The 27,412-nt window shown below is 37.2% G+C and overlaps 2 protein-coding genes across 5 annotated transcripts in view; one reads left to right on the top strand and one right to left on the bottom strand.

The window, feature by feature from the left end:
* Window positions 1-19,652, bottom strand: part of ATAD2B (ATPase family AAA domain containing 2B) — a 141,499-nt gene extending 121,847 nt beyond the window's left edge. For 2 of the 3 annotated variants that reach the window (XM_010992935.3, XM_031466651.2), the window contains exon 1: window positions 11,588-12,216. In XM_010992935.3, the coding sequence (XP_010991237.2) occupies window positions 11,588-11,803 (216 nt within the window). In that variant the 5' untranslated portion in view covers window positions 11,804-12,216. Of the gene's footprint in view, window positions 1-11,587; window positions 12,217-18,829; window positions 18,953-19,519 lie in introns of those variants that run through there. The other variant, XM_031466652.2, reaches the window with a different exon arrangement.
* Window positions 19,653-19,948: 296 nt separating this feature from the next.
* The window catches only part of UBXN2A (UBX domain protein 2A), a 30,850-nt gene continuing 23,386 nt past the window's right edge, over window positions 19,949-27,412 (top strand). The window contains exon 1 of one of the 2 annotated variants that reach the window (XM_064494702.1): window positions 19,949-20,170. The gene's annotated coding sequence lies outside the window, so the exon portion shown is untranslated. Of the gene's footprint in view, window positions 20,171-20,328; window positions 20,576-27,412 lie in introns of those variants that run through there. The other variant, XM_064494701.1, reaches the window with a different exon arrangement.

The raw sequence follows: 27,412 nt of genomic DNA, 5'->3' as shown, positions 1-27,412 counted from the left end.
TATACTGATTTAGCCTATTAATAGAACAATTTGGCAAAACCTAAAAAAATTTAAAATACATTATACCTTTGACCCAGTACTTCCACTTCACCTAAAAGAGAAAGGTCATTTTAAGCAACATTATTTATAATATTAAAAACATGGAGACAACCTAACTGTGTACCAATAGGGAACAGTTAAAGAGTGATTGTATAATGATAAAACAAAATATTAGAAAGTCAGCAAGGACAGATGTGAAAGAACGTACATGATACATAGTTTAGCAGAAAAATTATCGTAAGTAGTATATAAGATATGATTCCATTTCTGTTAAAAATATACACATATAAATAACCCACACATACATGTGTAATGGTCTGGAAAGATGTACACCAGCTTTAACTGTGGTTATCCCTAGGAAGAATGCCCTATAGGCATTAGGGGAGCAGAGGAAGTCCTTTATTTTTTTTCTGTGTACCTCCATATTGTTTGAAATACTAATTTCATAATTTTTTACTAAAAACATTTTCCAAAGAGCTGAGGTCAAGAGTCTTGTGTACTCCTTTATCTTCAGTATCTAGCAAATAGAGTCACTCAATTAAAGATATTAAAGAATTAAAGAAACTTCCATTTCCAGTTGAACTGTTGCTTCTAATAATCACATGGCCTTGGGCAACTATCACTTCTCCTTAATTCTCCCATCTAATAAACTTGGAGACTTAAGTAGAAAAGCAAAAGCTAAAAAATAAAAATTTTTAAACATTTTCAAATTTTTAACATAGAAACCACTCCCCATCAGTTTTTCTCTTCTCTGTGCATATCTCTGAAATAATTTTCTCCTGTTTCTATACACACATTTAGAATTCTTATAATGTGTCACTGATTAAGAAGGTACAGCTCTGAGCTAGGGCTTCGTTTTGTTTTTTAAAAGTCTTGTTTACTCAAGTAACTGACAGTAAATTTCTCCAGCATGCTATCAAAAGTGCTTTTAAAAAGTCTGCTTTATTATTAGTTTACAGACAAAATTTTTCTAGGTGCCAATATCTGAATAATATGACTTCCTGAAGGAATGAAAGAGACAAGTAATATTTGAAGAAATAGTAATTTTAGATTTCCATTAAGAAATAATGATAAACTTACCACCATCAAAATAGATGAAAAACCACAGACTAAAAGACATAAGACCGCCAAACAAGAGAGTAAAGGAAAAACCCATGCCTAAAATATAGCACAATTTATGAAAAAAGATCAAAAAATCATATGAAGTTTCAAAAGAGAAAGAACAAAACACATACAAAAGAATCAGACAAGTATTAAACTTCAAGAGGATGCAAGATGACAATAAAGTAATATTCTTGAAGTACTGGACCTAGAATTTTGTATCCAGCCAAGTTTCCATTTGAATGAAAGAGTATAATGAAAATAGTCTCAGGCATGTAATGCCTCAGACAGTTTGTCACAAAAGTCCCAGACTAAAATATTCTTAAAGGAAGCACTCACAAAGAAGAGAAATAAGTACAGTATAATAATGCAAGATATAAAAAGTAAGAAAATCAAATACGGTACCTTAGTGAAACTTACTGTTACTGAAAAAAAAGTCCAAAGAAAAGAAAAAGACAAAGTACTTATACCCCTAACACTTCAAAACTAAAATTCTAGAGAATATAGAGTAGAAAGAGAGGTAGGATACCAAAACCAGGCAAAGACACCACCAAAAAAGAGAATTACATACCAGTATCACTGATGAACATAGATGCAAAAATCCTTACCAAAATATTAGCAAACAGAATCCAACAGCACATAAAAAAGATTATACATCATGATCAAGTGGGGTTCATCCCAGGGACACAAGGGGGGTTCAACATATGCAAATCAATCAATGTAATACAGCACATCAATGAGAGAAAGGACAAAAACCACATGATCATCTCAAAAGATGCAGAAAAAGCATTTGATAAAATTCAACACCCATTTATGGTAAAAACTCTCACCAAAGTGGATATAGAGGGAACATATTTCAACATAATAAAAGCTATATGTGACAAACCTACAGCCAGCATAGTACTCAATGGTGAAAAACTCAAAAGCTTCCCACTAAAATCTGGGACAAGACAAGGCTGCCCACTATCACCATTCCTATTCAACATAGTCTTGGAAGTCCTAGCCACAGCAATCAGGCAAGAGAGAGAAATAAAAGGGATCCAAACTGGAAAAGAAGAGGTAAAAGTGTTACTATATGCAGATGACATGATACTATATACAGAAAACACTAAAAAGTCCACACAAAAACTACTAGAACTAATCGAAGAATTTGGCAAGGTAGCAGGTTACAAGACTAACAATCAAAAATCAGTTCCATTTCTTAACACTAACGATGAATCAACAGAAAAAGAAAGTAAAGAAACAATCCCCTTTAAAATAGCACCCAAAGTAATAAAATACCTAGGAATAAATCTAACCAAGGAGGTGAAAGACTTATACATGGAAAACTATAGAACACTGATTAAGGAAATTAAAGAAGACTTAAAAAATGGAAAGATATCCCATGCTCCTGGATTGGAAGAATCAATATTGTTAAAATGTTCACACTGCCCAAGGCAATCTACAGATTTAATGCAATCCCTATCAAATTACCCAGGACATATTTCACAGAACTAGAACAAATCATAATAAAATTTATATGGAACCACAAAAGACCTAGAATTGCCAAAGCATTACTGAAGAAAAAGAAAGAGGCTGGAGGAATAACTCTCCCAGACTTCAGACTGTAATATAGAGCTACAGTAATCAAAACAGCATGGTAGGGTAACCACAAGCCAAAATCTTACAAATGAGTCACAAAAACTAAATAAAATCCAAGATAATACAAAGAAAAATTACCAAACCACAAAAGGAAGAAGAAAGGAACAAAGAGGAAATACCAAATCAACAGCAAAAATAAGTTCAAAATGGCAATAAATGCACATCTATCATTAATTACTGTAAATGTTAATGGACTAAATGCTCCAGTCAAAAGACGTAAAGTGGCAGACTGGGTAATAAAGCAAGAACCTTCAATATGCGGCATACAAGAGACCTACTTTAGGGAGAAGGAACCCTACTTCAAAAGGACACCTGCACCCCAATGTTCATAGCAGCACTATTTACGATAGCCAAGACATGGAATCAGCCTAAGTGTCCATCAGTAGATGACTGGATAAAGAAGATGTGGTATATTTATACAATGAAATACTATTCATAAAAAAAGTTCAGCCATAAAAACCGACAACGTAACGCCATTTGCAGCAACATGGATGTTCCTGGAGAATGTCATTCTAAATGAAGTAAGCCAAAAAGAGAAAGAAAAATACCATATGAGATCACTCATATGTGGAATCTAAAAAAAAGAAGAACATAAATACAAAACAGAAGCAGACTCATAGACATAGACTACAAACTTGTGGTTGCCAAGGGGGCAGGGGGTGGGAAGGAACAGACTGGGATTTCAAAATGCATAATAGATAAACAAGATTGTACTGTATAGCACAGGCAAATATATACAAAATATTGTGGTAGCTCACAGCAAAAAAAAAATGTGACAATGAATATATATATATATATATATATGTATGTTCATGTATAACTGAAAAATTGTGCTCTACACTGGAATTTGACACAACATTGTAAAATGATTATAACTCAATTAAAAAAATGTTTAAAAATAAAAAAATAATTTTTTTAATTAAAAAAAAAAAAAAAGCATGGTATTGGTACAAAATCAGACATATGGACCAATGGAACAGAATAGAGAGCCCAGAAATGAACCCATAAACTTTTGGTCAACTAATCTTCAACAAAGGAGGCAGGAATATACAATGGAATATCTTCAGCTAATGGTGTTGGGAAAACTGGATAGCAGCATGTAAATCACTGAAGCTAGAACACTCCCTTATGCCATACACAAAAATAAACTCAAAATAGAAAAAGAGGTAGGACACTACAAGAGCATGTTCAAGGCCATGTGGTTAGAGGGAATATAATTTAGGGAAAAAATAAGTTAATAAATACATCTAGATCTTAAGGGCAATCACAGACACACACACAAAAAGGAAAATATTTAACTTTAAAATCAGCAGAAAAAAAAGATAATGCAACTTAAAAATAAATGAAGTAAAGTCAGCAGAAGATGCACAAATATGACCCAGTAGACATATCTATAACACTGCACTCCCTACTGCAGAATCCACATTCTTTTCAACTGTACATGGAACAATCACTAAAACTAACCATAAACAGTGTGACAAAAATAAACCAGAACAAATTTCAAAATATCAAAATCATATGGAATATGTTCTCTGAGTACAAGAGTATTAAACTGGAAGTAAAGAGTAAAAAGATAATTTGAAAATAAATGTACAACAATTCTGAAAAGTAAGCAATACACTTCTTACCTTTTCTTTGAACCAACGGATCAATGAATAAAGCAAGTAGAAAATTAGAAACTATTCTAAAATAAATTTATTTTTAAAAAAGTATATGTATACCAATAGAATTTGAACATAAAAAAATTAGGTAGAATCTTTTTTTTTTTTTTTTTTTTTTTTGAGGTACTGGGGATTGAACCCAGGACCCTGTGCATGCCTGTGCATGTTAGGCATGCTCATTACCACTGAGCTATTTCCCTCCCCCCAGGTTGAATCTTAATACAGAACAACATAGGTTATTTGAGTATCTGAACAATCAGTAAATTCACTCTATATTTTCCATATCTTAATGTTTTCCATCATGTATATATATTTATATTTTTCTACTTCTAATAGAAAATACACATTTTTCCCAAGCACACAAAGAACATTTATCAAAACTGACAATTCATTAAGTAAAAAAAAAAAAAAAAAGCATCAAATTCCACAAGAGAAATACACAAACTATGTTATGTGATAGATGTTCCTTGATCTTGGATAACTTCTTATGAAAGTATCAGTTCTCTGCAAATTAATCTAGGAATTCAAAAATATTCCCAATCAAAATTCTAGTTGGATCTTTTGAGAACTCTATAATCTGAACTGGAAATAAATATAAAAATAAAAATCCTTGAACATTACAGTCAACTTTGAAAAATAACAAAGAGGAAGAACTTGCCTCTCAGGATATTAAGACATACCTTGAAACCACAACCACAGAAACAGTATGGTACTGCCATAAGAATAAACAGACCAACAAAAAAAAGAATACAGAGATCAAAGCAGAATATATATGGGAACTTGGTGTATTATAAATTGGTACTACAAAGGATAGACTGTCTAGTAAAATGAATAAAATAATCAAAGACCTAAACAGGAAAAGTAAAACTATACGTGTGTACAGTTTCACAACATGAAAAGTTTCCCTTATTATGGGACAAAAAAGGTTAAAAGCCACTGATCTATAATATTCTTGGGAAAAAGAAGTAGCAACTCCAGTAGAAAATTTTAAAATATTAACAAGCATTTTAAAGATGAAGAAATAAAAAAATTTACTATGGAAATAAAGAATTGCTCATTCTCAATAATAATCAAAGAAAAGCAATTAAAAGGCTAGATATTACCAAAATATTGGCAGGGGTGTGGGGACACAGGAACCCCTATACACTACTAGAAATGGAGACTGGAACAGCGAATCTGGAGATAATATTTAAGTACATGTATACTCTATTCTACTCATGGGTATTTAATTGCAGCATATAACATACAAGGAGTGCACTGTACAACTCCAAGGGGAGCCAGTCACATAGACTATACTGAGAATGGTGCCTCCTTGACTTTTGCAACACAGTTGCCCAGTAACAATGAAACAAAGAGACAAAAATGTTTGCCCACATGGCACTTAACATTTTAACCTAGTAGCGGGTTGATAAACATTTACTGATTGAATGAAAGAACAAAGGAATAAGCAAGCCTCACTACCAAAAGTCAGACTCAATTATCTCCAAGTTCCTATCTAGCACAAAGTAGTAACACTAAACATGTTTCAGTCAACAATATGTATCTTCATATATAAATATGCCATATAATGTCTTTTCAAGAGGTTTAAAATGTGAAACATTTTTTTCAAATGGAGAAAGAACACTTATCTCCCCCAGAGATATACAATGATAAATGAGTATCACCAAGCAGAGGGAAAGATGGCAGCACAAGTACACATCTAATGGAGATCACAAGGCCTCAGATTTGGTCTCTTTATAGAGATTTTTTTTCCCTAAACCATCTTTAAAATATTGGGAAACAAAAATACTGAAAAAAAAAAAAAAAAAAAAGAACTCTACATGATATGTCTTTTCCTCTTCCAACACCCACCCTCTGAAATCAGGCAGCAAGTAATTACTGAAAATTGCTGTCCTATATTTCATATCCCTGTAGGCTACTGTTCATACTTCCAGTCCCAATACAATACTACAAAACACAACTCCAGACAGTCTAGTAAAAATCTTTCTATACACACATTGTACAGTATTTCCTGGCTGTACAACAGCAGCCTTCTTCACTTTCTCAGATGTCTATGAAAATTGATTGAATAGCATCAAAGAGTACTGATAAATACAGATGAGACAAGACATACAAGTGGAGAAGACAGAACCAGATTTAAGTATTACCCTACTGCCTACTGCCTATTTGACCTTCTATAGGCTATTTAACCTCCTTAGCAATTCAATTTACTCCTCTGTAAAATGGGGGGAGGGGGTTACTATCACCTGCCTTATAAGGTTGTTGCAAGGATTAAATGAGACAGCATTAAACATTTGGCATGAGATGCTAATTAACCTTAGTTTACTCTTCTCCTTATTAGGCTATCATCAAATGGGTTAAAGGGCAAACTGCAAAAAGTAAATACAGTGAAAGTGAAGATTGCCAATATGAAAATAATTTCAAATGAGGGTACTTTCCACTCATTCACTCAAAAAACTATTTAGCACTATGTCTGGAAGGCACTGTTGCAGGCACTCAGGACACAGCAGTGAACATGACAATCTATCCTTAAAGAACATCCAAGAGATCCACTCAAAACATTCAGTGAGTAAAGGATTAGAACTCTTATCTGAGTTTCATGTCATCTGGCCCCTACCTTGAACTGATTTATCCTGTTAGTAATTTCTCATATGTATACTACATGCACAATTAGAGCCCTGAAGGTAGGGGCTATGTCTTATTTACTCTCTATTCTCAAAGTCCAATCATAACAATTTTCACATACTAGATCGGCTCCTTAATAAGCTGTTCATTCATTCATTTAACAAATATTTATTAAGCATCTTCTATATGCCAGATGCTGCACTAGGCCCTGGGAATACAGCAGTTAGGGGGAAAACAAGCTATAGAGGCCACCCTTACGGGGTTTATAACCCAATCTAATAAAAGGGTCTAGGGGAAAAAAAACTTTAAGCAAAGGTATATATATCTTTCCTCCAGATAAAACTACAATAACAATCTAAAAATGGGGGGAAAAATCTTATACCAAAATACTTTATAATTCAAAAGCATTTGAAGTTTAGACTCTTACAGCATATATTCAAAGTACCTGAAAGCTAATTATAGCCTACTAATTTTAATGTAGATATCTTTTCTATTGTTTGATGTAAGCCACATACAACACTTCTCTCTCTAAAAATGTCTAACTCATATTTAAATAAAGTTAACACATTTTACATATGGCTTCTCCCCCTAGCTTTGTACTTCCACAGAACTTTTTATCCAAAAATCCAAACACTTTTTACTCAATAACTCATTGTTCACAAAATCCTCCCACAGCAGAGGGGGAGCAGTTATGTCCCCAGGAAGACATAACAGAAATATAAAATATTCTTAGCAAAAGACCAAAAACCCAGAAATCAAGAAATACTCAGTGATGTACACAAATTAAACTTCATTGTGCATGTCCTCTCTCGCCAACAAAAAAACAATCCAAATACACAATTCAAATGCAGGACTTCCCTGAAGTGGATCCTTGAAGAGACAGATCACTCCCCATTCAGGTGCAGACACTGGTTGGGCTCCTTAGTTCTTTTAACAAGGGTTAATCCTACCACCTGTCCACCTAACTTTCAGGTTATAGATTTATCTACAATTAGGTATTTAGGATTCATGCAATCAAGGACCTATCAAAAGATAGTTAAAAAGACAACTTTCCAGGGAAAATGATTTAAGAAATTAATAGGTATTTACTTATACAAGTGTTGTAAATTTTACCCATGACCTAAAAAACTGCAAGTCTGTCTACTTGGACTACAGAAATGGCCAATAATTGAATTTTTTTAAGTTGTATTTTCAGTTGGACACTAGAGATAATCCTATGAACTCTACAGCTGCTTTGGTTCAAAATTGTGACAGGAGAAATTATTTTATCACGTTACTCAGTATCACCTATGTGATGCTCCATGTGAATCTGATAAAAGGAAAAACTTGCTCTACTCTGAGGAACGTGCATTTTCCCTACTCATCTGAGAGTTATCTACATGGCTACATTTCCTTCTCAGACTTCTCTTTCATGTTTATCCCTCAGTTTTGACCACTCTGCTTGTGTTATGCTGGCAAATGCATGAGTGTCGGAAAAGAATAAGTACAGAATGAAAAATGGGGGAAAAAAGCGTATTAAAGAAGGATAGAGAGGTTTTTTTTTAATAAAATTAAGATAAAGAAAATTTACCTACAAAGTTACTTAAAATATGCATTTTGATCCTCGCAACTAATATGTGGACTCAAAAAAACACAAAAAGCTAGTGACAAGCTAAAAGTACCATCAAACAGGCTTAACAGCGATAGAAAAAGTTGAAATATTTTTCAAAGACTGCTTTCAGATTCTGTGAATACAGTATTAGTTTGCTGAGAGTGACTCTTAGGTGGAGCAAATAAATGATAATTACTGATGATCAGATTAATTGACTTAAAAGAGGTCAAGTCTAATCCATGCTAAACAAACAAAAAAGCCAAGTATATACTAATTACATACAACTAACTACAGAGCACAAGTTAACCTGACATTAAAAAAGTTTGAGCACAAGAAAATCATTCCGATAACCTACAGAGTGTATCGTATGTTTATTTCCCCACCCTGCACATACTTGGGGAAAAGGCAAAGCTATAGGACAGCCCATGGTCCTAAGGCTTTTTAAGCAAATGAAGTATCTCTAGACAATGGGTGAAATAGTCTAAAAAGAGAGGGGAGGGAGAGAACAATCAGCATCAAGTGTAAAGTGAAGAACATCACACAATACAGAAAAAGGGGAACCTCTTCAATTCATATTGTAAAAAGAGGAATATGTTTCTTCCTACAGAAATAAGAGTTTCCTAAAGCAACAGCACAAGCAACCCCATTTTCCACCAAGTGAGTCTTTACAGACGTTAGCAAATGTCTAAGACACCACAGACATACAGGGTGCCTTTAAAGTACACTAGAAAGGGTGAACAAGGAGAGGTGCTAAATTCTTGTAATGTAAAACCAACTTGAGAGGGAGCACTTACCCAACTCAAATCAATCCATTTCAGAAATACATAGCAAAGAAATATACAGCCTGCTTCATAAATATACAGTCCACAAGCCTAAGTTCAGACTTATAACTTACCATCTTCTAAAAAACCAATCACAACATAGGATTAGTTAATTTCTTAAATTTCTCAGAGAAAGAAATTTGATCACTCTATCATCTACTAGAGCCTGAATATAAATCTTAAAACTGAAAAACAAATATTTCAAATCTTTATTAGTCTCTTGTTTATGGTCGTTTAAAACACTTTAAGAGGACCTTCGAAACAAAGTTTCATTAGCATCCTTCTAGAAAGAGCTAACAGCTTTCATTCTTTTAGCAATTTAAAAGCTACCACATATTCATTTCTACATTAGATTATTGATTCCTTGCCTTTTAATGTCTCCTAACAGCTGCTTGACAAATTACTTCACCTTATTCCTCAGGGGGTAAGGACAGCATGATATCCATGAATTCAAAAATGGGACTACAAACTGATCAGTGACAGATGAGCTAATTGCTTCAGATAAAGAGACACTGCTCTAATAGACTTGTTACTCATAGCAATTATACAATTAAATGCTTACACTCAAAATATTTCACTTGTACTTAAGGACAGAGAACAAATCTTTCTGAAATTACTTTTATTTTAAAATATATGTTAGCTTCAGAAAGTCAATAACCTTGTACATGTTTGGAATAATTTCTACAGAAAGCCTAGTTTTCAGTATGAGTATCGTGAATAGCATGCACAGGGTCCTGGGTTCAATCCCAGTACCACTATTAATAAACAAACAAACAAACCTAATTACCTCCCCTCACCAAAAAAAAAAAAAAAAACAAACATATTTTTCCAGATTTTTAGCAAACTAAAAGCCAAATATATTTTCAAACATACAATATATTTCAGAAAAATACAGTTAAATATGTCTGTGGTATTTGTCTAAGTTCATTCGTGTCAGGCCAGTATGAGACAGAGAAAATGTACACACAAACCATAATCTTGTCGACCACTACAGAAAATAAAATATTGCCTCCCTCCCCTAAGAATAACAAAATGGTGTGAATTTAAATGAGTATTTTCAATTGACAATTTCCAGTCAAGCTATTCCCGGTAAATTAACCTCTCTCTAGACAGAAGCAACACTTTTCCGAATTCACAACCAGTCTCATAAAACAACCTTAACAATTCCTTTCAAGTGATCAAAAACACGTGCCAGCTTTACACTGTAATAAAATTTCAAGATCTATCACTTAAAAAAAAAACCTCAATCATCACCGGCCTTCTTCAAATGTCACTTTTGCAGCAATGTGACAACGATGGTGTTAATTCGCCTTTTATAAACTATTTCCATTACAAAAATGGGGACATCCAATAAACCATACAATTCGGAGATGATAGTGCCTACTATCCACAACATTCGACATGTTTCTTTCGAAGTGCCGCTTTTGAAACCTGAAGGCTCTACGAGAAAGCTCTACTGGGTCCCTACCAGAACCCTGGTTAGCTGGCTGGCTGACTCTCCAGCTACAGTATCACGTTTGATCGCTCCTGCCTGGAGAGGCGATGGTGTTGATTTTGTTTTTAAAGTTGGTGTCAGAGCAGCTACAAACTTTTTTCAGCATCCCCGCCCGGCTGCCAACTGGAGCTCTCCGTTCACTTCCTCACTAACTTGAACCACCCCCAAACAGTTTGAGCGTAAGCCGGAGTTAGACACCGGCAGGAGCTGACACACTTACAAGAAGGGTTTGACACCGCAGAAAACTTTCACTTCTCCTCTCCAGCCCTTCCACCCAGGGACTCCCTTCGCTCCTGCTCCCCTAGAATTCCCCTCTCAGGCAGGACAAGGACACTGAAAGCAGGCCGTTCCAATGTCCCCGAAAAGACACCCCCACACACACCCAGAGCCCTCTCCCCTGGACTCAAGTCCCGTTCTTTACACAAAAGAGCCGGGCCAGCAAAGCTGTCGCGGCCCTACCTAGCCGGCTGCCATCCTCCACCGCACCCGCAGCCCCAGTCTCCAGCCGCCCGAGCGGTCTCCACTGGAGGTTTCCTGCCCCAACCCCGCCAGACAAAGCCGGGCGGCCGGGCCAACGCGTGAAGCCTCCGGACTCGGACCGCCGCGCTCTTACCCGGGCCTCGTCCAGAGCGACGCTGGCGCCGCCGCTTCCCCCGGCCTTGGCGGCGGGGCAGCTGGCAGCGCGGGTCTTGGAGGATCGGGTCCGAGAGGAGATGAAATGGCTGCTGCCTCCAGTCGCCCCAGGCTCTACTCCGGCCCCAGGCCCAGGCCCGGGCCCGGGCGACTTAGACCCGAGAAGGCGCAGGGAGCTCTTCCGGGTGTTCACCATGGTCCAGCCAGGAGGACGGGGTCCACACCGCGCCCGCCGCGCCCGGGAGAGCCAAGGAAGGCCGGCCCGCCGGCCGGGCAATCAGGGCCAGTGGAGCCGGGCCGGGAGAGACAAGCCGACCCGGTCTCTGCGGAGCGCAGACGAGGACAGGCAAGAGTAGGGCAGAGGAAGGGAAGTCGGCGTGAGAAGGCAGGTAACGGGAGACGGAAGCGATGCTCCAGGCCGACAGCTCAGACCCTTCGCCGGCTTCGCCCTCCTCAGCGGGAGCCGAGCGGAGCCGCCATTTCTGCCCCTTTCTCTCCCGTTCTAGCTCTTGAGCTCCGTGCGTCAGGGCTCCAGCGCCGCAGGGCCTACGAGACCGCTTCCGGCCGTGGCCGCTTGGAGGCGCTGCAAGGCCGGCCAGCCCTTCCCATGCCGGCAGCTCCCTCCTCTTCCCCCGCCCCTCCAGTAGGCCCCGCCCAGCGACGAGCCGTCAGCGCTGGGCGGTCAGGGAAGGGACGCTCTGGGCTGTATCAGCTCTATGGTTTCCAGATCTGGCCGGCCGCCTCGGGACAGGGGGATGGGAAAAATCAGGATGCGCGCCGGGCGAGCTCGCGAGTAGGAGCTGGTTTTGGAGCCTTCACACCCTGCCAGGCCGAGTATCCCAGCACCCTTACCATCACCCCAGGTGGCTTGGATGGAGCAAGGAACAGCCTGTGAAGGCGAGGGTTGGGAGGGGACCAGTGAAGGTGAGGGCGCATGACTTGAGTTGGAATCCCAGGGACACCCAAAGCAAGACAGTGAACTTGAGTCGCACTTTTCATGGCTGTAAAAATGTGAATGATAACTATGATAAAATAGATCTGTGGGGTATCTGACACACGGTAAGCTTAAGAAAGAACAAACGCTAGAACCCTGCGTCTTTAAACAAAGCAAGGCAGTGTTGTTTTCTATACCCTTAGCCGGATCTAAGGAAGAATCATTAAGAATGAATTCTTCCTCCTAAAAGCCTGCCCCGCCCACGCAGGAGTTAAGAATACAAAAAGCTGAACACAAAGATATAAAATGTGTGATTTAACTTTCAAGGAAAAAGATTAAGGGACACACTATGAAAAGCTCTGCTGTATGTTCATTTCCAAAAATTCTCAGTACCTTAGCGATACAGAGTCTACTATTGGCAGAAGTTCTTCCTGTTTGCTTAGCTAAGAGAAATTGAAGACTCGAGAAAAGTCTTGTAAAAATCACCAAGCTACATCAAAATTAGAGAATTGTAGCCATCCAAGCTCCCAGTTGTTCAACAAAACTGCATAATGCCTTGAGAATAGAGATAGTTTTTCTGTTAGGGAAACAGTAAGGATTCCAGGAAAGACAAACCCTTCTTACACTAATTTGCATACCACACCCTCACCAGGACACTTCAACCACCATTTAGTGCTGGCCTCTTTTGGGTGTGGAGACCTCATAATGGAATGAGACCTGGGAGTTTTCCTGTGTCAATTAGCCATGAGATCATTGAACAGAATAAACAATTTCACTTCCTGCAGAAAGCTGGCTTTAAGTAGTATTTGAAATATCCTGAAGAGGTATATGGTATGCAAATTAGCACACACAAAGGACTTCTTTCTATTCAGATACGTAATACAGATCAAAGGTTAGAAAATACTGATAATAAGCAAAAAATGACAAAGTAAATTTTAAAAGAATGAGATAAAACTGACAAAAAGAGTAGAGTTCTTAGAGTAACTTGGACTTCATCAAATATAACACTTTTGCTTTATGAATTACCCAGTGAAGATGATAAAAACCAGACAACAGACTGGAAGGAATGTTTATAAGCCACTTATCTCACAAAGGACTCATCTAAAATATAAAAACAACTCTCAAAATGCAAAATTAAAAAAACAAACAATCCAATTAGAAAATGAGGAAAAGATCAGAAGAGATATTTCACAGAAGATATACAGATGGAAAGTAAGCATATAGAAATATTTCAACATCACTAACCAGTAGTGAAATGCAAACTGAGACCATCAGGAGTTATTAAATACTTATTAGAAAAACTAAAACAAAAAATAGTGAAAATACCAAATGCTGATGAAGAGGCAAAGAAATTGGATCATTCATACATTGCTGGTGAGAATGTAAAATGATACAACAAATCTCAATCAGAAGAACAGTTTAACAGTTTCTCAAAAATCTGAATATACACTTACAATACAGCCCAGCAATTACAACCCTGGATATTTATTCCAAAGAAATGAAAATTATATCCACATAAAAAACTGTAGACCATAGTTCATTGCAGCTTCATTTGTAATAGCCAAAATGAAAAAAAAAAAAAAAGTCACTCATAAGTCAATGGTTAAGCAAACTTTGGTACATCCAAAACATAGAATACTAGTCAACAACAAACGAGAATTAACTAGTGATATATGCAAAAACTTATATGAATATCAAAGGCATTATGCATTAGCAGGAGGAAGGAAATAACATATATGACAGCATAAAACAGTAAAATAGAAAACAAATAATGGAGAAATTCAATTAAATCAAAACTTGCTTCTCATAAAAAGAAACTAAAAAAGGAAAGATAATCCACTAGTCATATCAATCAAAGGGGAAAAAAAGAGAGAAGACCCAAATTACACATTTCAGGAATGAAGTGTAAGCATCACTCAAGACCTTATAGGCTTGAGGTCAGCAAGCTTTTTTCTTGTTATAAATGGCCAGTTTGTAAATATCTCAGGCTTTGCAAGCCACACATGATCTATGTCATATATTCTTTCTTTTGGTTTGGTTTTTGCTTTATTTGTTAACAATCCTTTAAAAATGTAAAAACCATTTTTAGTTCACAAATATACATAAACAGGCGACAGACTAGATTTGGCCTATGGGCTGCTAATTGTCAACCTCTACTATAAATTTTAAAGGGACAATTAATAAATAACGGGAAACAATTTAACTTTATGCCAATAAGTTTCAAAACATAGGTGAAGTAGATAAATTACTCAAAATGATACTAATTACCAAAGCTCACTAGTAGAGAAATAGATAACCTGAATACTGCTATCATTAATTAAAGAAATTAAATTTGTAACTAAATACTACCCTACAAATGTTACATCAGTCCCAGATGACTTCACTGGTGAATTCTATCCAATATGTAAGAAAAAAGAATACCAATTTTACACCAATCTTTCAGAATATTGAAGAAGAAATATCTCTCAACTCATTTATAAAGTCGGCATTACTCTTATGTTAAAACTGTTAACATAAAAGGAAACAAACTAATTTTCTCATAGAAAGACAAAAAAAAAGTCCTTAACAAAATATTACCAAATCAAACCCATAATATATAAAAAGAATGATAAATCATGACCAAGTGGGGTTTACCCCAGGCACACAAGATTGAAACATTTGAAACTAAAATAATCAATGCAATTCATCTCACCAACATAATAAAGGAGAATAACCATGCTAAAAAAGCATTTAACAAGTTCAATATCCTATGATTCTAGCAATTTCAATAAAATAGGAATAGAAGGTAACTTCTTCAACCAACCAAACAACACCCAAAAAAATTCTATAGCTAGCATCGTAATGAATGGTGAAAGGTAATTGATTTCCCCCTAATTTCAGGAACAAGGCAAGGATGTCTGCTCTAATCATTTCTATTCAACATTGTACTGAATGTCCTAGGCAATGTGGTAGTAAAGAAAAATAAATAAAAAATAAATAATTTGGAAAGGAAGAAGGAATTGTCTATTATGTCCTATGAAAATCTTATAGGAAATCTTAAGAAATCTGAAAAAACAAAACAAAAAACCTACTAAGTCTAATATGAGACAAAGTTTAGCAAGGTCACAGGATAGAAGATAAATTTATAAAAAATCAATTTATTTCTATATACTTAAAATAAACAATTGTGCATAGTTTGAAAGAGTACTGATAAATTTAACAAAATATGGCCTCTCTTGCTCCCTTACCTTCCAAGACGGCCCACACTCTGTCTATGGAGGGTGTATCTACTTTTACTTTAAACTAAACACCCAACCCCGTACCTCTTGGCCTTTCTCTTGCCTTCTGAGATGGCCTGCACTCTGCCTATGGAGTGTACATCTCTTTAAGAATTAAAAAAAAAAATTAACAAAATATATGTTTATATACTGAAAACTAAAAAACATTGCTGAGGAAAAGGAAGATCTAAAGAAGTAGAGAGATTTACCAGATGACTTAATATTATCAGGATGAAAATTATTATCCCCAAATTGATCAATAGATTCAAGCTAATCCCAGTCAAAATCCCAGCAGACATTTTGTAGAAATTAAGAAACAATCTAAAATTTATATGGAGATTCAAAGAATCCAGAATCACCCAAACAATCAGGAAAAGAACAAAAGTAAAAAACTTACACTCCCTCACTTTAAGTCTTATTACAAAGGTATAATAATCAAATAGGGTAGATATATAATCATATAGCTCACCGGAAAAGAATATAGAAAGAGACACACATATGATTAATTGATTTTTGCAAAGAGAAGGCCAAGGTAATAAATAGAGAAAGGATATTCTTTTCAATAAATGATTCTAGGATATACAGAACAACTGTATATCCTTCCTTGTGCAAAATAGTAATAATAACAATAATAATAATAACCCTTGACCATGACCTCGTGCTATGTACAAAGACTAACTTCAGATTGATCACAGACTTAAACACAAGGCCAAAACTGTAAATTTTTTAGTATAAAACCTACCGTGGGGTAGGCAAAGACTTCTTACAAAGACCACAAAAACAAACTATCAAGGAAAAAGTTGATAGATTGGGCTTTCTCTTTGAAAGACACTTTAAAGAAAAGCAAGAGGGCAAAAGGCAAGCCACAGAGTGGGAGAAACTATTAATAAAAATAAAAACAGAAAATAATGATATAGAAAATAAAGACTTAACTGAAAGGATGAGCAATTGTTAAGAGGATGCAGATAGCTAAATATGAGCAGAGAAAGGGGGATGCAGATCAAATGACAGGATTTGGGCAGACAGGAGGAGCACAGGCCAAATACATGAAACCATACATCACGTAAGTACCAGGGGTCCCTGGGCAGAGAAAGAAAAGCAGGGATCTCTGGGCTGATAAGTGGTCACACATTTTGGGGTGACAAGAAGCCTGGAGGCCTACAAAGAAATGTGGGAAAAGGCAGGAATCTCCACTGTCTGAATGTAACCTTTTGCTCATTCTGCCCTCATTACAATAAAATTAGCCTTGCAGATTAAAAGTACCCATGATGCACTGATGCCATGACACTTCCAATTCAGACTAAATAAGGATAAAAATCCCTCCTTCCTTCAGGAAGGTAAAGTTGGGATGAAAATCAGGGAATACAACCCCAAACCCTTCCCTCCCCGTTGAATATTCTCCCCATTCATTTTTACACTCTATGTAACCAACTTGCCAAAGAAACTCAGGGCAGCCACTCACCTGAGCCGGCCGGCTGCCCCTTAAATCCTCACTTTACTTTCTTAACCTCTGTGTCTTGTCTCTGAATTCTTTCTGGGACAGGACAGGAACCTGAACACTGATTACATCTACTGGCAACACAATGACAACATTAGTTGGGTTTTTTTGTTTTGTTTTGTTTTATTCTGATGGAGTTAAGGTGAGACACTGTAACTCTATAAAAAGGTCCTCAGAGAAAAATTGTTACTGATTCCATAAACATGAGTTTCAAGAGATTATATTTTTAAGAAACATGACACATTTTTATGAACACTAAATCATGAGACAAAGTCTGAATTGGTGACATTAGAATTTTATACTCTCCAATGTGATAACTATGACATGTGGCTATCTAAATTAAAAAATTAAACTTTAGTTCTTCAGTTATACTACCTATATTTTAATCATTTACTAGCCAAATGTTGCTAGTAGTTAATGTATTGGACAGTGCAGAAATAATTCCATCATCTCAAAAAGTTATATTAGACAGCTCTACGTTAGAAATTCATTTTGAGATGGGGAAATGCTCAAAGATCATCACTGTGTGCATGACCTGAAATGGATGGTTGGAGGGGCTACCAATTAGAATAGGGGGTGCAGGGTCATGAGCAAATTCCTGAGTGTCATGGATCATGTGTCTTTGTCAAGTCAGGAGGCATTTACTGAACCCAGTTAGGTACCTGTGTAATAGCTACTGTGTAAGGTGCTCTGGAGAATAGCTATCAAATGTATTACCTTAGTCTGCACCCTTAAGGAGCTTACAGTCCTTTGTGAGTGTTTAGACTTGTAACTAAAAAAAAATAAAATAAAATAGCTCAAGTGGTAGAGCGCATGCATGGCATACACAAGGACCTGGGTTCAATCCCCAGTACCTTCACTAAAATTTAATTAATTAATTAACCCACCCACCAAAGAGGAAAGAATTAGAGAAAGAACAAAATAAACCCAAAAGCTAGTAAAAGGAAATAAAGAGTAGAGTGGAGATAAATGGAGTATACAAAAACAATGGAGCATAGTAAAATGGACAAAACTTCAGCAGGATGGACCAAGGAAAAAAGAGAGAAAATACATATCATTAAAATTTTAAGTTGAAAGAGGGGACATTATTACCAGCCTTACAGAAATAAAAGTCACCCCAAAATACTAGAAACAATTATATGACAACAAATTAGATAATCTAGATGAAATGGACAAATTTCTAGAAACACAGTACCAAAACTGACTCAAGGAAAAATAGAAAATCTGTAACAAGACACTCAATCAGTAATCAAAAACCTTCCAACAAGGCCCAGGACCAGGTGACTTCACTGGTTGTACCAAACACTTAAAGATGAATTAACACCAAACCAGCTCAAAATATTCTGAAAAACACAAGAGGAGGAACCACTTTCTAACTCATTCTATGAAGGAGGAAGAAGAGGCAGAAGCCCTGCCTCACTTAAGTGATAGGAAAGTCTCTTTGCTCTAAAAGTAACTTCTTCAAAGTAACTTCTTCTCTGGGGGCTTCAACAGACAAGATTTCTGGAGACTTGGTTTGAAAATGGAACTCACCACAGGATCCCAGAATTGCTCAACTGAAGAGTTCAAAGCACTCACAGGGTGCCTTTGCAGGGGTGGGGATGGCACAGGACTGTAGGTGAGGCCCAATATCAATTTGACTCCCAGCACTGATAACTGCCAAGTAAAAACAAATACCGATTTAGGCAGATGGAGACTATACTTGAAAGGATTATTCCAAGGGGGCCGGGGGGTGGGACTATTGAAATAAGACTGGAGACCAATTATTCCAATAAGAGGAAAAGGAACCACTGCAGTGGAGGTGGGTGGTGGTGAGGGGACAACTACTGTTAACAGGGGAACGCTAAGACAGTGAATTCTGCAACTGTCTCCAAGTTTAGGCAGAAAACGGCCTTTCTTTCATAGGGAGGAGCAAGCAAAAGACCAGAAGGAACTGGGTGTGGGGCACAGTGGGATGGATAGGTGGAGGTGGCAGTGATCACAAAGCGGACTACAGAATCTTTCTCAAGGAGGTCAGCCTACTTTCAGAAGTTGATGAAGGAAGGCTTGTATGCTGAATAAGGCTGAGGGTGGGTCAAAGTTTAGGAGCCTGGAGGAAGGAGAAACAGGTAAATTTGGTCAAATCAAGGTTAGCTGGTTATTTTGTCCTGATTGGTGAGTACTGTCAGTTCAGCTAATCACTTATGAGGCAAAAAGATTGAGAACTTGGGGAGTCTGTCTGACCTTATCAGAGGTAACCAAGGGGGCATCGTGAGTCTCATCAAAACCACATGGGGAAGGGTAGCTTGTCACCCCTTTCAGGAACACGACAGGGTGCGGGGGTTTCTTTAACCGTCGCTTTCCACAACCACAGGTCTCAGGTAAAGTTCAACACGGTCCGAATGCAGGGAAATCTCTCCACGGATTCAATCAGAAGCTGAGGAGGCAAAGAAGTAAGTTGATGCTGGGTTCTCAGGTGAACCCACACCTGGCTCCCTGCATTTTCCGCGCAGGGTTGAGAGACAGCCGGCAGCTGCACCCGCTGCAGGGAGGCGGCGGCCGCCATTAGCTCGGGTAGGGCCCAGGCCTGAGGCGGCCGGCGCCGCCAGCCCCGCCCCCGCGCGCGCTGGCGCGTCCCCGCGCGCGCTCTCGGGTCTGCGCAAAGCCGGCCTCGGCGCGCGCTCGGCGCCAGGCAGCGGTGACAGAGGGAGGCGGGCCGGGTCCCAGTGGCTCGGCAGCCGAGCCTGAGACAGCGTGGTAGCGGCGGTGCTTCTCGTCTGAGGGGCTCCAGCCCGGCGGCGGCGGCGGCGCCCGCGGCCCCCGAGCGAGTTGAGGACGAGGCCGCGAGGCGACGGCGCGGCGCGGCGCGGCCCCCTCCAGCGGCCGCGCCCGGAGGTGAGTTTCCCGGCGCCGCGCGGCGTTCGGCGCGGTGAGGGGCCGGGCCGGCCGTGGGCGGGCGCTTCCCGGGAGGGGCGGTGGGAGTCTTTGGGTCCCGCCGAGCCGCCGCGCTCTGTGTTGTCTCGGTTTCGGAGCCCGTGTCCGCGACCCCGAAAGGGCGCGGTCGGGCGGCGGCCGGGGCGGGACTGCCGCCAGCCCAGGTGCGGCGCGGCTCGGCCTGCGGGCTGCGCAGCGTTCCTGAGCTGGGACGCCGGGGAAGCGCAGCGACTGGTTTTCTCTCGCTGCGGGCACTCAGAAACTTCGAGTTCTCTGTTCTCAAAATGCCGCATTTCCAAAGGCGAACCCTGCAAAAGCACAGTACAGAAATGCAAAGCACGTCTGTTTGGGGTGGCCGTTTCTTAGGTAACTTCGTTAGCTGGCTCCCGCAACTGACTTTTATTTTGTAGGCTTGATGTTCGCTGTTTTCATGTTTCATTTCTTTTTTCTGTGTGTGCGTTTCTCTTGCTGTTTGCAGTGTATTACTTGTCAGCAATAACAATGTTAGTATGGCATCCAGCGTTGGTTCCTTAGTACTTAATTTGAGATCATTGAAAATAAAAGACGGGAAAAAAATAGGAAATTGACAGTCTATATATGTCAACGTGGAATTGTATGACAGGTTGTATAAGCGACGTGAAAACCAGGTTCCGTATTTCGTAGTCGTGGCCCAATGTGTTTTTGGACTGTTTATAAGGTTTTTAATAATACTTCAGTTTTAATGGGAAAAACTTTAAAAGTTGATGTTGTGTCTTCTGTCTAAATATACTGAAAGTCACGTTGATTAAAAAGCAATTAAATCCAATGAATATTGAGGACTAATGTATAACACTAAAGTTAGAGCGAGGCACTGGTGGAATCCAAAAATGAGTAAGAATTGTGCGCAGGATGGAGGGGAGTGATTAAGCACACAAACAATTGATGCAAGGCAGAATACAGTATTAACAAAAACTACTACTGTTGACTCTGCCCCTGCACGTGGTAATTATACACATTACTTAATATTCAATATTAATTACTTAGTTTATCATTCTTATGTTTTTAGTACTTATTGTATAAAGTGCCGACAGTATGTTGGTGATCATTATAAGTTTTGCCTTTAAGGACTTTGCATTGTCATTGGAGGAAACATTAAACAATCACACAAGTAAATGCCAGTTAACCTAGAGAGAGGCTAAAAAGGAAGAATATAGGGTGATGTGAGAGCATGTAACCAGGGTACATATCCCAGCTGGAGAAATCAGTTAAGATTTTCCTAGGAGAGTAATCTTGGAGCTGAGTTATTATGGGTAATTACGTGAAGGTGACTCCCAAAGGTGGAGGCAAAGGAAATCGGTTCCACAGAGGCTTGGGACGATTTGGGGAACTGAAGTTCAAAACAGTTGGATTGAATGTAGAAAGCAAAGGGGAGCCGTGGTTAGAGCCAGAGAGATGATGTGGGGCCTTTTAAGCAGTGTTAAGGATTTGGGGCCTTTTTTTTTTTTTTTTTTAACTTTTGTAGGGAAATTTTCAAACCACCCAAATGCAGTGAACCCTGCTGTAATGTTGTCCAAAGGATTAGTATTTTAAGAGCAATGGAAAACTGGTGGACTGACTGATCTGCTCTAATCCTTTGTTCTGTGGTTCTGTGTTGGTCACAGCAACCCAGGAACTTTCCTGAACAACTGTAAAATAATAGTTATTTTCAGAATGAAGAGCAATGGGAGGTCGTTGAAGGGTTTTAAGCAAGAAAGTCCCACAATCAAATTTGTATCTTAAAGTTCACCCTGACTCCTGTGTAGAAACTGAATTGGATGGGGACAAGAGTGGGTATGGGGAAACTATCTAAGAATTGATAGTGGGGCTGCATTTGTGGCTGTGGAAGCAGGGCAAATTCTAAAAGTACCTAACTGATCTCTTCTTGCTGGGTTAGTAATTCTATATTCACGTGTTTTGCAGGAACTGTGGAAGATTTTCTGAAGGAGATAGTATTTTAAATGGATTTTTTTCCAAGATAAATAACATTTTAGAATGGAGCCTCGGAATGAGAATGTCTTAGTGTCAAAGGGAGGCTGACTCAGTAACCTTGAGAAGTTTCACCACCTTTCTCCTAGGATTTTCTCATTTAAATTACCTTTCTCACTGTCACTTTGGTACTTGGGAGCATACAACTCCCTCATAAACAATTTTTCTCTAGAAGACAACAAAATTGTGTTTTTTGATTACTGTGATTAGAGCTAAGCTGAAACTTCCCAAAAGATTTCATTTTTTTATTATGTACTTAATAGTTAATAAACTAGAATTCACAAAATATGCAAGTAAACTGCCTTTTAAAGTGTTTGATTCTAATGCTGCCATAGTTTGCTGATGGAGGTCTAATCCTGTTCCATAGAAGACGTAACTGAAAGTTGATCCATTGGTTTCTCTTCCCTTGTGTCGGATGGCTTTGTCCTTAGGCAGAAACTAAAGCTTCTATGTAAATATATCATGCCTAGTGGTATAATATCTTGATATAAATCCATAATCTGTTTAAAAATAAGTAGCCTATAGTAAATGTTTATAAAAATAATATTTTGATGTCTTGAATATGTGTAAGCACATTAGACTGTCCTTTATGATTGGATTACTGCATTCTGTTGATTTTTATTTTGTAGGTGGCTTTATTCCTTTGTAACTATGTAAGTTTAAAAAGCTAAAGATCTAATCTGTTCTTAGAAACAATAATTAGTACATATATGTAAACTTAAAAAAGTGTAGTATACTGTCTATGTATGTATTTACATGCAATATAATGTGTATGTGCAGTTGAACTGTAATGATTCTACCTAAGAAAACTGAAAGGGAGAAAAAATTAAGTAAAATTTGTAATATGCAAATTTTTTTTTTGAATTCTGATGTATACATTAGAAAGAATACATTTCTTAGTAGTCTAAATCTATTTTGCCTGGATTTTCCTTTTAGTGGATATGTTCCCGACTGATTTTATTACTGCAGTTGTTGGGTTAAGTGGGATAGTATTTGGGAAGGTGTTTAGTAAACTGATAAACAACACAAATGTAAGGTGGTAATGGTATTAATTGGAAGTAAACTGAAGCAAAATGAAGGAAATTCTGTTCGTTTGTCCATTCTGATGCCCAGCTTCATGCTGGTAACTTAGATATTTGTCAGATGGTTTCTTTTTTATTCTCTACATACAGTACAGTACATCGGTTCATTCGTTTCACATGATTATGATGATTGTAGAAGCTCACTCAATTGATATAGAGGAATTTTACATGGTTCACTTATGTATTACTAATTTATGATAGAAAATACCTATAATAATAGTGACTCTTATGTCCATTATAGAATCAGGTTTTTTAAAAAATAATATAATAGAGCAATTTATTTTTGAAATACTTAATCTTACAGATTACTTAATAAGATTTTTGTTTTGCTTTTATTGAAGTATAGTCAGTTCATAATGTTGCATCAATTTCTTGTGTACAGCATGTTTCAGTCACCATTTACATACGTATATTCCTTTTCATTTCTTTTTCATTATAGGTTACAAGATATTGAATATAGTTCCCTGTGTTATATAGTAGAAACTTGTTTATAATCAGTTTTTACTTCATAATTCTATGCCATGTTTGCAATTAGTAATTCAGTATGTTTTTTTCCTTGTTAGTCTATAAACTCCTTGATAGTAGATACTGGATCTGTCCTATTGACCCTTCTGTTCCTTCTGTCATTAGTTCTGAAGCAGTGCCTTGCACACAGTGGTGGGAGGTTCATTAAGTATACAGATTTTTTTTTTAAGTTTAATTAATGAAATTAAAAGTAAAATTTCTTAGCCATATCAAAATTAAAAGTTTTAAGACAGTCTGAAGGTGTTTCTTACCATAAATCCTTGTAACAGAGTTTGTGACCAGGGGCTGGGAAAAGAGAAAGGAGCAAAACATTAGTTTATTCTCAGTATTTCTTTTAGTTCTCAAAACAGCCTTAGGAGGAGGATTATCTCCAAGTTAGAAGTTAGGCAGCTGTGACTTAGAGAAGTTAACATGTAAATCACCCAGCTCAGATATTATGTAGGCAGTATTCCATTACAGGTCACTTTGAATCCAAGGTCTGTTCTATATTCTCCTGTTGTCATGAAACAAATAAAAACAATTTATAGTAGTTTATAACTCTGAAGTAATGAAAAATATTAGCGATTTGCTAGAGAATAGTCATCTATTAAGGGAAACATAGTGAAGTACTTTAAAGATGGCTGCTCCTTGCTTTGCACTTGCTCAGCACCCTGGAAGGAACAGGAGATGTTTAAGTCATGAAAATCGTGCTCAAGGATCTTGGATCCAGTAGAGAGAACTAAAAGAAACAATAGTAAATAATATCAGACAGTATGATTTAAATGCCAAAAATCTAAATGCTTTAGGAGAGGAATATTAATAGGAATTTAATACTTCAACTTTACAGTACATCTTGAGCTGGGACTTAAAGGATCACTAAGGTTCAGATGCCTAGAAGGATGGTGACAATGTGGACAAAGAAATGAAATGAATATGTTATGTTTATGAGACAGTTAAGATCATATCTAAACTAAGGGATTATTTTAGAGTAGTTGAAAATACTGTTGGAAAGCTGTCAAGTGAAAAGCAAACAGCACTACCAGAATGTAATGTCCAGAAGGGCTGGGATTTTTGTCTGTTTTGTTCAGTACGTATCCCAAGCACCTAGAGTAGTATATATAGTATATATAGATAAATAGTATATATAGTATATAGTGTGTGCTGAATAAATATACATTTTAATATATTAAGCAACTTTATTTAGGTATAATTAATGTGCACTAAGATGCACATGTTTAAGACATACCATGTAATAAGTATTTTTAAATGAAACAATACTTAAGTGTATAATGCTTTCCTTAAGTATAAAAGAAGGAAACAAGTCAAAATAGAAACTTTTGAAATCTGAATGGTTGAAGTGGCTGTTTATATTTTTTTCTATTCTTTTGTATATGTTTGAAAGGAATGCAGTTTTTTTAAGTGAAGCAACTAGTTTTGGAAATAAGATTTGAAGGACAAAGTCTTAGGAGAAAAACCATGAAATTCTGGCTTTCTAAATATGTTTTGAGTTTGTTTTCTGTTTTTTAAAATTCTTCATCAGAGTAATATATTCACATAGTTTAAAAGACAAATACGTAGTGTTAGAAGACTTAAAACTCAAAATGCTCCCACTTCCTTTCCCTAAAGACAACTACTTTGAACTCATAGCTATTTCTTCTGTAATTTATAGCCATATTTCTAAACAGTGTATATATTTTGAGTTACTGATCTTGAACATTACATTGCTATCAGGATAGATATTGCTATCAGGATAGATAACTGTTTTAGCTCTCTTATGCTTACCCGCTTTTCCTTCTCACACCCTTTTAATGGTTTTAGGTCAATTTTTCCCATGCCATAAATAAAAGTATACACTATTTTTTTCCTTTTAGACCTCAGATTCATCCTTGGCCCAGAGATGGTATAATTATGTTTGTCTATTAAAAGTAATAAACAGTTGCAAGCTCAAAAGAACATTGACAATGCTGTATTTTACATTTAAGTCATTGTTAATGGCTGTGTTTTTACAGTATATAGCTTATTTAGTCACATAACCCATTTAAGATGATATACATTTTAGAGATTATAAAAAATATCTTCCCGCTTATATGATTTCTTACTTTGTAAATCTAATGCCTAATCCAGTGCCTTACATTTAATAAATATTGACTAAAATTCTTTGGATGAAATAATGGCCTGTTTTCATTTTTAAGTCTAGGGAATAATTTTGAAGAGTGATACATTAAGAGTTAGAAATACAAAATGCCTGCTTGAGACAATAGAGCCATCCAGTTTGCATTGATGGTTGGATGCCATCCCCTTGGATACTGTGGCTTTAGTGACTCTTCCCTTACCCTCTAGCTAAAAGGTAGAGCATGAAGCTCTTGTTGGGGGTGCCATTGCAGGTGCCCTTTATGTTGGGTACTCACTCCTCTGCCTCATTGCATTTCTTCCTTTTGCCTTCCTTTCAGTTTCCCCTTGCCTCTCAGAATTGCTCACAATTTTGTTATGAAAAGGCTAAGAAAAACATTCACTATCAGTTTATATTCAGTTCATAATGAAAACAATAGAGGCATTTAAAACAGTTTTCAATGGTATTTTCCAGAGCTGACTCCACTATCCTGCTTTCATTCCTAGCGAAACAGAGGCTAAGTGGAAATCAGCGCTCCAGCCAAATTGACTGTGGTTATGAGCCCAGTTCCATTAGCAGTGGGAAACTGGAATGGAAGTCAGGATCTAAGATCATTTTGACTGATGTTATCTGGTGAAAGGCTGCTGCTGAAGCCTCAGTTACCCCGATTAAATTCACCTCCAGATACCTTGGAGACCTTAATGGGAGCAGTATGCTACTGCTCATAGTACCCATTTTCTGGCTCTCACTGCTTTGGAATGGGTCTGGTGGGTCTTCAGTGGCTATTACTAAGCAGGGCTACCCTCTATTTAAGTATACCTAAAACTTACATTTTTATTTATTTATTCATTTTTATTTTGGGGGGTAATTAGATAACACTTAGATTTTTAAATAGAGGTATTTGCTTTTTATATACAAATTTAAGAAACATTCAATATTTTCTATATTTGATATTTTCTGTATTTGATATAGGTCTATCTGAGAATTGAAATATTTTTAATGCTTTGTGGAAATGTCTAGCTTGATTATGTCTTCTTTTCAGTAAAGTGTTTTGCTTTAGTTTCAAATCTATAGAGTAGACTCTGGGTCCTTCATTATCATAAACAACCTATTGTGACCTAACAGTAACATTTTCTTAACTATTTGTTTTTTAAGCACATATAAGAAATAATTATAATCTGGTTTTGGGTCACTTTTAAAAGTCTAGTCATGAATTATAACTACATACATTTACTAAAACATTGCACTCTGAATTTTTTAAAACTTACTTAATTTTAAAACATTAAAAAGTCTGGATTTTTTTTTCCTTTATCTCCATAATCAGTTTGTTTATGTTTTCCTTAAATAACCAGACATTCCAGGTTCTATAGAACAGACCTGATTTTTCCTAACTTCAGTTTTGACAGCTGGTAACTTTAATGTTGTTTTTTTTCCCTGGGGGAAGGTGATTAGGCTTATTTATTGTTTAGAAGAGGTACTGAGGTTTGAACCCAGGACCTCATG

The sequence above is a fragment of the Camelus dromedarius genome, chromosome 15 (genome assembly GCF_036321535.1).
Source record: "Camelus dromedarius isolate mCamDro1 chromosome 15, mCamDro1.pat, whole genome shotgun sequence".
Classification (NCBI taxonomy): domain Eukaryota; kingdom Metazoa; phylum Chordata; class Mammalia; order Artiodactyla; family Camelidae; genus Camelus; species Camelus dromedarius.
Note: the sequence above shows the minus strand (reverse complement) of the source record. Positions and strands in the feature narration are given on the sequence as shown.